Below are 14,953 nucleotides of genomic sequence, written 5' to 3' on the forward strand. Positions count from 1 at the left end.
AACATAATATAAGAATGGACAGTGAAGACATTGGTTTAATTAACATATAACACAGTCATTATTGGTTCCAGCTATTTGAAAACTCGGTCTTTAGATGATTATCTGAAATTGCAATTCAAGCTCAATACAGTTGCTTTGAGTTACTTTTGCATTATGCAGCATCTACAATGAATAAAATATGAAGTTAAACAAAGAAGGTTTTCTCATTCACGAGCCATAGTTTGAAAACCGTTTACTGTAATTTGTTTAGATGTTGCTTCCCAGTCCTGGTGACCACAAGTCATCAAGTGACACAAACCATCAAATCAAAGTCCTGCAGATCCCAGAGCTGGGACTGCTATATTGTAGTAAGATCATATATTTCTTTGAAATTAGGGAGTTATTCTGGATGTAGTCCAATCACAATGTCATTTGAACAAGGGATGAGGATGATGTTGATATTCTCCTACCATTCATCTGCCAGTGCTACATCAGGATGCTCCAAGTCATGAAGTCCTGTAACAAAATAAGAACTATATAGCTCAAACTAAATAAGCAAAAGCACTCAATATGAACTCATAATAATAGGGGTAGGCATCTACACCTCAAATGCACACACTCTTAAACACACAGACCAGGGTTGAAAAATGTGTTTTTTGAATGAATGTGACAGGCCTGATTAGATCAGGAAGAGCCAAGTCATGCTCAGAGGGCTCCGCATGATGGACATGTTTAGAGAAACACACAGACACAGACACACAAGCACACACCGCCGCCACGTGAATATTAACATGCATGAGGCTGGACATGAAAATAAGACACACATACACACAGGGACACACAGAGGCAGTGTAAGATCAGTACTGTCAAGACACAGACAAGCACAACACACCTAAGGAGCTACTAAAGAAACATTTAACTTCCTGTCCAATTGTGGCTATTAAGTATATTATCACTATATTACTACTGAATGTGTGTGTGCATGTGTATGTGACAGAGAAGAGAGAGAGTACTAAAAAAAGTGTTTGTGTATTTCCATTTGATGCTACTTTATATTTATACCTATACTTTGTACTGTACTTTTTATTTTTCTGTATTACAGTATTTCAACAAGTAGTTCAAGTTAACTCCACCTCAACCAGCTGATAATGTCATCCACCAGTAATAACAATGCTATAAAGTTATAATTTAAAAATAAGAAACTGGCCATTCTGTGTCTATGTGTCTACAGTAATAGTACTTTTTATTTGCATGGCCTCATCTATTACTCTACTCTACTCTACTCTACTCTACTCTACATCTATACTCTAAAGTGCACTGGTTCAGGTTTTAAACATCTCTGAAAAAACTTTCGTCACCAAAAAAATACAAAACATAGACATGGTAACACAATACACAAGTTTAGCAGTATAAGCATGTCAGAGACTAATATGTTCGCCAGGAGCGTCTTAGTCTTAATGAATTAATATTTGATTAATTTAAGTAGTATTAATTAATAACTGCAGTCATTAATGAATCTGCAATTAAACTATTAAGGTTATCGTATCCTTGGAAAAAAAATACTGCAAAATATGTAATATAAAACAAATATTTCTCTTTTCTATGACGCATTTTTTACCTCAGTAAAATTCTGACAGCAGTTAGTGTTACTTGCAATGGATTATTATAATATGTATATCATATGGTATTATATGTGGATGTGGTATTGCAGCATTTTTCTTCAGTAAAAAACTTTCACCATTGCAGCTGAGTAAAGACGTGTCAGCTGAGTGACAAAGTGAGACACAAAGACAATGAAAAAGTAAAAGTGAGTAAAGCAGAGAAGGAAAATGGAGGCCTTCCTACCTTCCTCCACTGTGACATTTCCCCTGAAGAAAAACTTCCCATGGCCTCTGGAAAGAGCTACCCCTAGGCTAAAAACAAGAAGAAAATGTTTTCTAAAATGACAACTCACCAGTTGTGCAAAAAATAAATAAATAACTGTGACAACTGAGGAAATCAGTCTAAGACTTTGTTCGCTCTTCACAGAAGCGTGTCCAGTTTCCTTACCTGAAAGGAGTCCCCTTGATGTCTGTGTAATAGTAATCATTATGCAACACCAGTACACGCTTCTGAAACAAAAGAGATGAATACATTACATTATACGCTACAGTAAACAGTAAAGTAGGCAGTGCAATGGCAGTTATTTTATGTGATTCCCTGCAGTCTGGCTCCATCTAGTGGTGCAGAGAGTACATACTGTGTTTGGCAGTCTGTTACTCTGCAGATTAGTGTGACTTTTGCAGTATTCTGATAAGGATTGTGGATATGCATGTGTGTGCGCATTTGTGTGTGTGTGTGTGTGTATGTGTGTGTGTGTGTGTGTGTGTATGTGAGTTTGCAGATATGTATTTACATACTGGATGCTTAATAATCAGGCTAATGTATAATGCTCTTTACTAAGCTTTGAAAATGCCAAGTGCACACACGCTCACACAGACACCTGAATGCCTCTCTCTCTCTCTCTCTCTCTCTCTCTCTCTCTCAAATAGGCAAGTATTAAGAGAGAATCACTGGGCTGCCGTCTCTCCTGTATTCAGCAACATGTGCTCGGTGGAGATAAGAGGCTCACACACACAGACAGACACACACCCATGCATGCAGAGCAAACAAAATCTGAAACAAAATCCCCAAGTCAATCCTGTACATCACTGTGCCAAGTGTAACAACCCCTTGGCAGAGTGGATTCTCCCTGCTGAGTATTTTCTCTGGCTCAACCTTTGGGACCATCAGAAAAGTGCCTGTGCCTTGTGTGTTTGTGCATGTTCTGAATTCTGGATTCCTCACCCCTTTGTCAACACTCTTCTTCACCTCCATGGAGAAGGTCCCTGTCTTCCTGTTGACCATGGCATTTCTCAGCTAGCAGCACAAAAACACATAGTAAATCCCAAACAGACTTTTACTGAGAGAGGTACTGTGATGGTGCTTAGTGTAGATTTACTTCAAGTGTCTCACCGTGTCATCTTTATCCTCCCATTCCACCTCGGACAGATCCACACTGCTGTAGTTAGGTTTCCTCCGCTTCTTGCCATCTCCATACTGAACACACATGCCCATGTAAACACACATGCATGCACAGACATAGATACTAAAGCAAAAAAAAACACAAATGTATACTGCACCATAGGGCTTCAAATAAGTATTATTATGTGATTATTTAATCAGAATTTCCCAGAGCCCAAGGAGATGTTCTCAAATTATTTGATTTGTTCAAAATGCAGAGATAGCCAATGTATAATGATATAAACCAGACAAAAGCATTTAAGCATTTGAGAAGCTGGAAGCAGCAAAGAAATGACAAATGATAACAATGTAAATAAATTCATTCATAAAGTCAGGACAGGAAACAAGCGACGGTTAGCTTAGCTAGAAAACTGGGGCAAACAGCTAGGCTCACTATTAACAAGTTACATCAATTTATTACTAGCCACAACAGTATTGTACAGTATTATACTGTGTGTGCATCATCATGGAAAAATGTGGAACTACCACTGTGGATTTTCAAGACTTTGGCAGGTGTTTATATGTCTGTGTGTCTGACATTTTTAACCTGTTATGGCACAACCGTCCAAGGTTCTGTCACAAAACTGAACAGGTGAGATGAAATGAAGGCTGAGTTACAAGATAGGTGTGATTTGACCAATGACTACTCATGTAATAATGTAGTAACGACTACATTGTTACCAATGTAATTTTACTTTAGTAGTAGTAGTAGTAGTAAGACTAACATATGTGGAGATGTAATTATAAAATAAATAGATAAATATAAACCTTCCTTTAATCGACCCTCAGTCCCTCTTTGGCTACCTGCCTTTTGATTTGAGACTTTTTGATATAGACATTAAATAAAGATGACAGTGACCAGAATATTGAGTTTATTATTGTGTACTATATGTGTTTATGTGTCTACTTTACATGTGTACTTGTGAGTCTTCATCTCCATTCATCTGTCAGTGAGGACAGCCTCCCACCCCTCATTAGTTGTTAAACACTGTTCATTAACGTCTTTAATTAGACCGCTATTAAACCATCTGTCTGTCTGTCTCGCTGTCTGTGAATTCTTCTCCTCCACGTCTGTTCTCTTCTTATCCATCCTCATCTCTCCATTTTCATCCAGTGTTGCACGCCACTTTGTCATCCTGCACCTATTCCCGACGTTAAAGCAGGTTCCTTGCTCTATTCGATCTGCCTCCCCTCCCTCTCTGCACCCTCTCCCCTCATCCTCTTGTGAGAGGAGCGAGTGAGTACAATAGAGTTAATCACAGCCATTCAGAAGCTGTATCTCTGTCTATTCACAGCACAGCGGAGGCCTGGAACACACTCTCCTCATCTACATACCACCACGCAGCCAACACACACGCCCTGTGTGCCGGTGTCCAGAGAGCACCCACACAACTACACACCAATTTTCTATGTTAATCGGCATCTCAATGTGACAACAAAATCAGTAATTGACTTGACATGAACGTGGCACACTTGGAGACGTGTCTACAAAATAAATGAATACATTTAAACTTTAATCTCTGTGCCCTAAAAGGAAATGTTATAATAATAAGGTTCGTACTCAGTTAACTTGTTACACAGCATCTGAATAGGGCTGGAGGTAATACTCACAAGTGGCCGTAGATCTGGATGGGTCAGGATGTAGCCATTGTTGGTGATTGCAAAGGCGTAGCCATGAATGCCCAGCTAGAAGGATACACACAAACACACACACACACACACACACACACCAGATGGATGGATGAAAAATCTGTACCTAATTGTAAATCTGGGCCAATCAAGCTCTTTGTAATTTTCACTGGCAGAATCTTTGTCTTTGTGGTGAAACTCACAATACAAGAGGATGGTGTCATCCATCCATGTCTGGACAAATAACACACTCAAATGTCAAAATCTTACTTACACAGAACTAAGCCTATATATAGATATATATTATATATATATATAATATTTATATATATATATAATTATATATTATTAGTGCTGTCAAAATTAACGCGTTAATTTGTCGATTAATTTTATTTTAAAGAATTATTTTAAGAATTAACGCGTTAAAAAAAATTAACGCAATTAACGGGTTTTGTTTACTTCCGGTGGCGGCCGCCATTTTGGATGTGGCAAGTAGAGCTTTGTTTCCCAGAATATTAGTGTGTGTGTGTGAATGGGTGTATAAGAGACATTAACTTAAAGCCCTCACGGAGACTGCGCCCTGGGCGGTCGCCCACATTGCCCATAGCTAAAACCGGCCCTGCTTGTTTTAGTTTACGGGCGATCTGCCACATCCAATATGGCGACACGTTAACGTATCGCCAGCAACGGACCAACCTGCTCAGTGAGGCGTCTATGTATATGTCTATGATTATCCTACTAGGGAGTCTATGTATATATGTCTTGATCTATCCTAACTAAAGGAGTCTGTGTATATATGTCTATGATCTATCCTAACTAAAGGAGAGTCTATGTATATATGTCTATGATCTATCCTAACTAAGGAGAGTCTATGCATATATGTCTATATCATCCTAACTAAAGAGAGTCTGTGTATATATGTCTATGATCTATCCTAACTAAAGGAGAGTCTATGTATATGTCTATGATTATCCTAACTAAAGGAGAGTCTGTGGTATATATGTCTATGATCTATCCTAACTAAAGGAGTCTGTGCATATATGTCTATGATCTATCCTAACTAAAGGAGAGGTCTGTGCTATATGTCTATGATCTATCCTAACTAAAGGAGAGCCTGTGCATATATGTCTTGATCTATCCTAACTAAGGAGGTCCGTGCATATATGTCTATTATCTATCCTACTAAAGAGAGTCTATGTATTATGTCTATGATCTATCCTAACTAAAGGAGAGTCTATTGCTAATGTCTATGATCTATCCTCTGGGGAACATTCATTTTAAACAGTTGCCCGACGGCTCGTTGGACAAAAACAAGGCAATTTGCACAGTTTGCAAAGCCGAATTTAAATTCCACAGAAGTAACACGACTTTAACATATCACCTCAAAGCAAAACACCAGTCTACACTACAGGAGTGTGGCACTCCTCGTATATTTCCTCATTCTGGCTTTTTCTGTTTGCACTGTGCATATGTGCACCTTAAGCCAATAACATGATGATTTCATATACTTTATCTGAGTTTATTCTACTTAATTTGATCATTTTACATAAATAAATATTCATTATAGCTTCAGTCTCAGAAAAATGCATTTATTTATTGATACATTTATTGATAGCGATTAATCGCGATTGTTTTATCGATTGACAGCCCTACGAGAAAATAGATATATAGAAGTATAGATGATATATCTATAGAGATATATATATATATATATTATCACATAAGTAAAAGAAATCAGCACAGAAGATGTGGCGGGCGACACTATCAGAAGGCATTAGTATACATAGTGTATAATTTTCCTCTTATTATTAGACTTGAGGAAGGAGTGAATAATCAGTGTCAAAACGTCAACAAAACCTCTGATTTATCTGCTGCTGGGTTTGGCATTCAATTACTGCAGTGTGGAGTTGGACAGGCATACGCAGAGATATAATTAAAAAATAAAGAAATAAATCAGATAAAAAAACCTTTACCATCAAATTTACCACTCCATCTTTTTTTACTAACTTGGCATCCAGATGAATACTGCGCTCACAAAGCTCAATCATAAGTTTCAGAAGATATCAAAGTTGTGATTATGAAAGATGTGACGGTATATGTCATATAGCCATCATTGAGATCTACAATTATTTGTAAGAATAACTGAATGATTTTGGCAGTGGTACCTTATATTCTGGGATGGTCTTGAGCAGCTCAGAGACAGGCACGTCTGTCCCAACCACTCCTAGCAGAATACCACGGTTTCTCTGGAATCACACACATTAAAAATATCCTAAAGTTGCATTTGAAAGGTTACATACTTACTGACTGTTTATGATAGAAAAAATATAATCTGTGATATACATTTAATTAGAGATGCTCTATTGTATCCTAACTTACAGACTCCAATCAAACTGAAATTAGTATCTGTCAAATGCAAACATAATTAACTATTGTTCCACAATTTGTGTCTATTGTCAGAAAACCTAATTCCTTGTGAGTTATGCAATAAGTAATTGCACAGTTTTTCAATTAAACTGCAAATTTGTTGGAGAAAACAAGTTGTGGAAACATAATAGTAGTGACAGTGATGTTGGACAATGTGCTTATGGTTCTATAGCACTATATGTACACTTACGGTCTCGTTCTTGGTACTGAACACTGGCATTGCCACTGTGGTCATTAGAACCGGACCTTGACCGTCATCCAACTGAGTGAGTTTATGAGAGAAGAACAGTGAAAGACAGCAATAAAGAGAGTGAAAGGGAGAAAGAGAGACAGAGGGAAGAAGAAGAGGGAAGCTAACAATGAAACATTATACACAACTGCACAGCACATGGCATGGCGTCATGCGCATTACATGAATCATCTTGCTTAGTGACACTCTGAATGATTATCTCAAGCTGTGTAACACTCGTTCCTTGAGTAGTGAACTTGGTAGGAATTCTGCAGCAGACACAGTCATATTATCTTCTGGAGAGACCTACAAAACTTCCATGACATGTTTTATTCATGTTTATTATTGGCCCTAAAATGTGTTAAATCACAGCTTGCCTTTGATCCCTTGTAGAATAAGCTCATCCAAAGGCAGTGCTTCAAGTTTTAATCTGGGTATCTTTGCTTCCCTAAAGACAGCTGGAATAATTATGATATTTATCTTTCCGGCGGCTGTCTGTATCTGACGATGATCCATTAGAGATGAAAGCTTGACACTGTTGTGAAGATACTGGAGGAAGGCTTTGCACTTGGCAAAACGTATTCTGACCTTGCCCACTCAGCAATGTCGAAACTGTCTCAATGTAAGTCACTCATGCAGTTTGTGTTCAAGTCCCCACAAAAAATTGGTCCATTAAGTGCAACATGAATCCCAGAATAAAATCCACAATTGTGTTCAGTTAAATGGGATTGCAAAAAACATTAATCATGTTGCACTTGATCTGTTTCTGCTGAAGCTATCAATTGATTATTACTCGGGTAGACTGACTTAAATATCAGATCCCAACATAGTGCTTTTTCTTAGCGAACTACCCCATTTAACCAACCCTCTTAACTGAACAATACATGCCCCAGTATACTCTCCTTCCTCCAGCACTCAGCCCCCCCCCCCTTTCTTTACCTCCAGTAATAATAGGTAATGACAGGAAACTGCCAGCATCCATTCTGTCTCCCTCAGACACTGAAGAAAGAGGAATTGGTGACCTGAGCTCAGACAGCTGGTAATAGCAATTCAGAACGCAGTATTAGACATCAAAGAGAGAACAAAGCACACATAAGTACAGCTGCTGTAACAATGCACAGTCTTGCTGCTGGAGAACAGGATCGATCAAAGGACATAGAAAACTAGCAGAGGCTCATCTAAAAATACAAAATCTATTTCCAAGCTCAGGTCTATTGGATCATATATCAACATTGTGCAAACGTATGGACTGACATTTATTGTGCGTCCCCATGAACTCTTGTTGAGCAGCTCCATCAAATGTGTCCTGTTTGTATTTCAACACTAATCTAAGAAGTTTTATTTTGATATATGTACATTTTGGTGCAAATCAAGTTTGCCTGGCTGCTCTGGGAAATTACATACTGTAATTAAGCAGATAACAAGAGCTGCATGGAGAAAGGCAGCCAGCAACCGCATCTGTTGGAATCAAAGCCAACAGCGCAGCTACAGAGAATTCTCACTTGCCCTACCCAGAGGACGAAAGACCCTTAAACCTGTGCTTCATTATTCTAACACTGGAGAGGACACAGGCACTTCCTTGAACCCTAAATGAGTGTCCGCCAACATGAGTCCCAATGAGGGTGCTCTGTATCTAGAATTTGACTTATCATACATAACTTGCAACCTCTAATGCAAGGTCAGAACTCAACACCCACTTGGCCCAAATATGCATCATCATTGCCTTTGTGGTTTTATCTGTATCAGTCAGAGCAAACAGAGTGTGTAAGTCATTTCCCCTGCTGTGGGTCAGAGAATGAAAAAGAACCCCTTTGGGCTCTAATACACTCACTCCCCACTGGCACAAATACCCACACACTTACACCCCTCAGAGGGCTCAGATACACACCCCTGCCCTGTGTTTGGGGTCTCATAGGACACCTTGTAATCTAGGTTGCTGTGACAAATTATGTTCTGGTGGATGAGGTGACCCTTGTTTCCTTGGAGACCGGCTTTAATGATGTCGGTGTGTGTAAGCCCTGGAGCAAAAGCCCTGTGTAGGCTCCTGGGGAAAATCAGTATGTGTTAGACATACCCAGTGGAGAGCAGAGCTGGCACGGAACCTAGCATATGCAACACCATGCACAGGTGTTTTGGGATATATCTATGGAATCTCTCAAATACTTCAATTAATATTAACAATTTTTGCTTTGAAATAGTGGTTTATATTAATCTATTTTAAACAGCTTACTTTCATTTAATTCATCATCACAGGGCAATCAACTGGTCCCAGCTTCCCCTTTTGTCTGTCTTCATGCTTTACCAAATATCAACCTTTGGTGCAAAACCCTCCTTTAATCCTCACATCCCTCTTTATATCCTTTACATTCTCTTCCCAACTTTCACCGACATCCTTTCTTTTCAAAATTCTTTCTCTCACCCTCCCTACACTTTGTCCTCAAACATCCCCCCGCCCCCCCCGGCACATTCCTCTCACCCCCACCTCCCTCCCATCATCCCTGAGCTCCAGTGTCAGTTCATCCGACAGAGTGGGAAACAAAGCCAAATGAGCCAGAGAATGATGGATGAAGCTGGTGAGACGAAGGATAGGAGGGAGAGAGAGGGGGGGCAAGAGAGGAGGGGGACAGCACAGGTGGGGTGGGGGGGGGTGTGTGCAAAGTAAAACAGAGGAGATATGCTAGGCTAGAGATATTATTGGGTTGTACTGAGAGGGACAGAGGAGGAGAGGAAAAACAGAGGATGAAAGGTACATCTGGAAAGATGATAAAAATCATCTGGAACATAAATACCAGATCACTTTCCTCACTGAGTCAATCCCGGAGTTTTGTTAACTTCTTATCTGACACTATTACCATGCAGGGGGTGTGTGTGTCTTTCTTTCACTGTCTGTTTTAATTTCAGGGGACTGTTGTATATGCACACTGCCCAGGTTTGAGCAGTGCTGGGGTGATTACTTGCAAAGAAGCAGTGTAGATTCCTGACTACTCCCAATTATCATGTCTGACAATGTGATATCTATTTCAGTTTCTGCTGAGCCGCTTCGATGTCAATAAGCTTGGGTCTATCACAGTGCTATGTCAAACATATGGCCTACCAGCTGTCTAATGGAACTGCTCTGTGCTCGGCTCATGCTGATGGGGCTGGTGAGGGGGGACAGAGCACTCTTCTGTTCTGCCATCATTGTTATGATTATAGAGCTGCTTATCTCAACCCACATATGATTCATAAAACACAGAAAATAAAAAAAAGGCATCAGAAAAGATCATCCCAACCAGTCATTACAGACTATTGGATTTTCACCCAGAAGACGACAAAACAGCTTATTCTTGAGAATTTCACCAAAACAAATAACACAGACAATCTTGTTTTTTAAAATCAAAATCACACAGGCAAAAGAGCAAAATATAGCCTCACATTTACACACACGGTTACACTGTCAGCCCTGGAGATACTGGCAAAGCACGTCCAACACAGCATCACCAATGATCAATGAGTGTGAGCATGTGCCCAGAAGTGTGCGTGATCACACGTGCAAAAGAGAGTGATCAAGTAAACCAAAGACAACCACGATGCATGGTTTGAATCAGGAGGTTGATTAGCGACATACGACACTGACACACAAGAGAATGCCATGGGTCAGTATGGTGGTTAGTTCACCCAAATTATGCCGTCATCTTGCAGAGACCAAGTACCAAAACACACATGCACATGAAATGCACATGAACACACACCAGGCCTCAACACAGCACAATACAGCGATGACCTCAAATTAGAATTATTTTACCTTTTGTGCTTGGGGGAGCTAAAGAGAACAGATTAAGGAGGAGGAGGAGGGGAGGAGAGAAAGGGTCAATATGTTTGTGGATAAGTGTAAGAAAGCCTTTCAGTGCAGTTTCCAGTGAATGGAGTGCCAGCACCAGTGGGCTCATAAAAATCCACTGACATTGACTTTGACTGCAACTTTGAAAACAGTGACTGTGTCAAGAGAGGAGAGCTTTATAGCTGGGAGGGTCACAGCAGAGGAAACAACACTTAAGCTGTTACTGTTGAGTCAGTGTTGGGTGAATGTACTTTCACTGTGATAAATGGATGGGGATAATGAGGGCAAAGAGAAAGAAATAAGCAGGGGTCAAACATGAGGGATATGAAGAGGATCGCAGAGAGAAAGAGTCCATGCAGCGTTAATAGACTGTTTGAATTTCTACTAGAGGGCACGTGCATTTGTAAACATTACATGTTTGCAGCTTTTCCAGTACATTATCTATATCTCTTCATGGCCAAACATAATAACTTTAGAAGCATTGTGCATGCGTGAATACAGTGTTTTTTGTGTATATTACAGACTGCAGAGACTGCATCCTATACAGTAGGTCAGGAATTATGATTTAGCGATGATGCTGTCTGTGCCAGAGAACTATAAAGCAAATACAGGGACTTATCCTGGAATGTGATTATTTGAGCGTGTTGATCGGTTATTTACTGCCATTTCATAACATGTGTTTGGCCAGGCTATAAGTTTGAGAGATCAGAGACTAACTCACCAATGTGCCCCAGTATGTTCTATGTTCACGGTACACAACTCCCAAACACACACAGGAGGCTCATTCTCTTAATGGTTCCATCTGCTCACACACACTTTCACACATTCAGTCTGAGACATATAAAGGCAAAACACATTGTCAGGCCTTTGCTTGCGTTTTATCACTACAATTCATCAGATCTGGCATATGCAAATGTATTTCTTGTGCATTATGTTGTGATTACGTTGAAATCTACAAATCGTTCACAGAATATTCCGGGCCCAACACAAGTGGGTACTGTGTGAACTGAAGTCCAGTGCCATTTGAAAGATGGTATCGTCAACTCACAGTGTTATCGATGTAGGCCTCAGTCCACACCGTGTCATGCTCCTGGTCGATCACCTTAGGACGACTCAGCACATGGAGATACTCCATCACATTCTCTTGCACATCTGCCAATGTGGAAATCTGAGTGAAGTAGCCTGTTGGGCAGAGAGAAGAGGAGGAAAGAGATGATGTATCATTTCACTAAGATGCTGGCAAACAATGAGAGTGAACAGGTTCAGTCACGTCATTCGCTATGCAGCCCTGAAACAGAGATCAGAAGTACAGTCTCTGTGTCTCCAAAACTGTTTCACATTGCAGCAAGTGTCACATCCAATATCAGCTTGGCTATATAATCTTTTCCAAGCCATCGCTCCCATTTTATTTACCCTGGTACCAAAGCAGAGAAATTACATCTGGAATACAATACGGTAGGCAGCAGATATTTGTTTGATGAAGCAGATGGAAACCTGGAAACATGTATGAGTTATAGCTGAAAAATTTCCCTGCAGTGAAATACAAGTTAGAGCAAACCAGCATGGGTTTGTGAATGGGTAAGTGCTATGTAAATGCAGCGGGAAAAAAAAACAATCTCAGTTAAACCAAATGTGATGCCATTTCCTACGATCGTAATGCCACCATTATGATGCTAATGTGCATGTGCGGGAGGTAATATACTGTTATCTCAGCAGGGAGGGACAGAAAGGGGAAAAGGAAGATAGGAAATCAGGACAAGAGTAAGGCAGAAGGAGAGAGAGGACAAGAAGTGGCACAGAGAATAAGTAAAAGAGAGAGACCACCACATTTTCACCCATCCATAAAAACAGCAAACTGCCTCCATCACTGTGAAGGCAGTCAAGGAGAAAATCATAGCTGGTGGAAACAGATTTTGGGGTCATTGCTCCTGGCAACCACCTTTACTCCACAGGCAGAAAAGAGCCACAGCACAGACATAGATCTACGAGTGATGCCACGTATCCTTCCAAATAACAGGGTATGATCGATCATTGATTATGTAATTTTCATCTGCAACCACAGTAAAAAAGCAAAAGATTCAAAAACTGCAAGAATTCAAACCACATTATTATCGCAATCACTATAGCAACAAGAATGCACTTGCCCCCAAACTTGACTTGGAAGTGAACCTTGACAGATTTGTCCTTTTCATCCTCAGAGACATTGAATTTCAGCAATTATTCCGGCAGTCAGTACAATGACAACACACACACATACAGACTCGCATCACACACAAAACAAGCTGCCTCAGTCTAACTGCATCGTTCATCACAGTGCTGAGTGAAGAATGACTACTCCCTCTGGAAGGCTAAGGGCGTCCTTCGGGCTGAGCCACCGGGGCCAGTGAGATGAGCTGGGGAGAGAAAAAAATGAATGCTCTCTGCTTTCAGTGACATGGTACACCTGTCGTACATACAGGATAGGACAGCCACAGCATGGTCTGGTCAGTATGAGGGCATAAATATACTTTTAAAAAGGACCTTGGTATGGGTCGTGTGTAAGCAAAGATTATGCAATAAGGTATCCTGATATAACGTAATGGATGAAGTGGAGGCAAAAATGATGTTGCAGAGCTATACCTATGCATAAACCTAAAAATTTACATCACACTGAATTAGTTTTTTTGTACTGCGTACAAAATCACAAATATACTTGTTGGCATGTTCTGTTGATAATGTCTGCTCGAAACTACCTTGTATTTGTCTGCTTGGATTTGAAAGTTCAGTTAAAGGACCAGTGTGTAGAATTTAGTGATATCTTTTGGTGTAGTTGCTGACTGCAACCCCATCGCTTCATCCTTTCCTTTCCAGCATGAAGGAGGAACTATGGCTGTGGCCATGTAATCTAGAAAAACATGAAATTTCTTATTTTGAACTCGCGTTTACTTTGTCTGTTCTGGGCTACAGTAGAAAAATGGCAGTTTAACATGGCGGACACATAAACACATGGTCCCACTCATCAGTCATAGTCATCACTATATTTTGAGTTGAAACCTGTTGTCTAAAATTTGTAGGCATTAAGATTTCTCCTAACTGGAACTAAAACCTAGCCCAGACAACAATCGCACATGCGTACTGTATGTGGACCTGGTTGCAGATGCAGTGATGTTTGATAGGCATAGAAAATCAAACATCACAGGTTGTCATTTATCATTTGATTGGTTCCCACTTCCCAACTCTTGTTGTTAAGACTGTGATGGACAATGAATGATAAGCCTTTTTTTTTATCATACTGTTTGTTAACCTAAATGAACTGAAACCAAACTTAGCTCAGGGCATGGTTGTTAAAACAAGAAGAGGACTAAAGTGGGCCTGAGTTAGCCAGAATGAGCAACACCGCAGGTAACAAGTGGAGTGTGGGTGGAAATTTAGTCAAGCTCAACCAGGCTTCGGGCAAGACCTGCATCCTTTTCTTGCTGATTGGCAACAGAAGGCATTTCTTATATGAGTGGCCTGTTAGTAGCTGATACAGCCATAAGGCTTAATGGTAATTAAATCCCCTAGAAATACAATTTTACCAGTATGCTTTTAGCATTGCAACACTCTAAACAACATTCTTTGCTCCACTCAAAGGCAACATGGAGAGATTTTAACATAATAGCCTTAAGTGACAGGGGGCGCAAGGTAACACATTTTTACCTGCAAAACCACTCCTGAAACGGTGAAGAAATAAAACCGCATTTTCTGCTCTAAATTGGAATAAAGATGTTGTGCCTACAGATCAGAGAAAAGACTGTTCTGCAAAGCTCCTGCAGCCTCCTGAGGATGTTGCTGTCACAAGCCTGATT

At 40.1% G+C, this 14,953-nt stretch overlaps 1 protein-coding gene across 2 annotated transcripts in view; it reads right to left on the reverse strand.

Annotated features, from left to right (window-relative positions):
• Positions 1-14,953, reverse strand: part of cacna2d3a (calcium channel, voltage-dependent, alpha 2/delta subunit 3a) — a 108,168-nt gene that overhangs the window by 29,312 nt on the left and 63,903 nt on the right. Inside the window, exons 12-21 of one of the 2 annotated variants that reach the window (XM_027288835.1) lie at positions 12,175-12,308; positions 11,091-11,108; positions 7,268-7,339; positions 6,816-6,896; positions 4,633-4,707; positions 2,974-3,057; positions 2,806-2,877; positions 2,029-2,090; positions 1,825-1,892; positions 450-495 (exon numbers count right to left, since the gene is read on the reverse strand). In XM_027288835.1, the coding sequence (XP_027144636.1) occupies positions 450-495; positions 1,825-1,892; positions 2,029-2,090; positions 2,806-2,877; positions 2,974-3,057; positions 4,633-4,707; positions 6,816-6,896; positions 7,268-7,339; positions 11,091-11,108; positions 12,175-12,308 (712 nt within the window). The remainder of the gene's footprint in view (positions 1-449; positions 496-1,824; positions 1,893-2,028; positions 2,091-2,805; positions 2,878-2,973; positions 3,058-4,632; positions 4,708-6,815; positions 6,897-7,267; positions 7,340-11,090; positions 11,109-12,174; positions 12,309-14,953) is intronic. The other variant, XM_027288836.1, reaches the window with a different exon arrangement.

Source organism: Larimichthys crocea, chromosome XV (genome assembly GCF_000972845.2).
Source record: "Larimichthys crocea isolate SSNF chromosome XV, L_crocea_2.0, whole genome shotgun sequence".
NCBI lineage: Eukaryota > Metazoa > Chordata > Actinopteri > Sciaenidae > Larimichthys > Larimichthys crocea.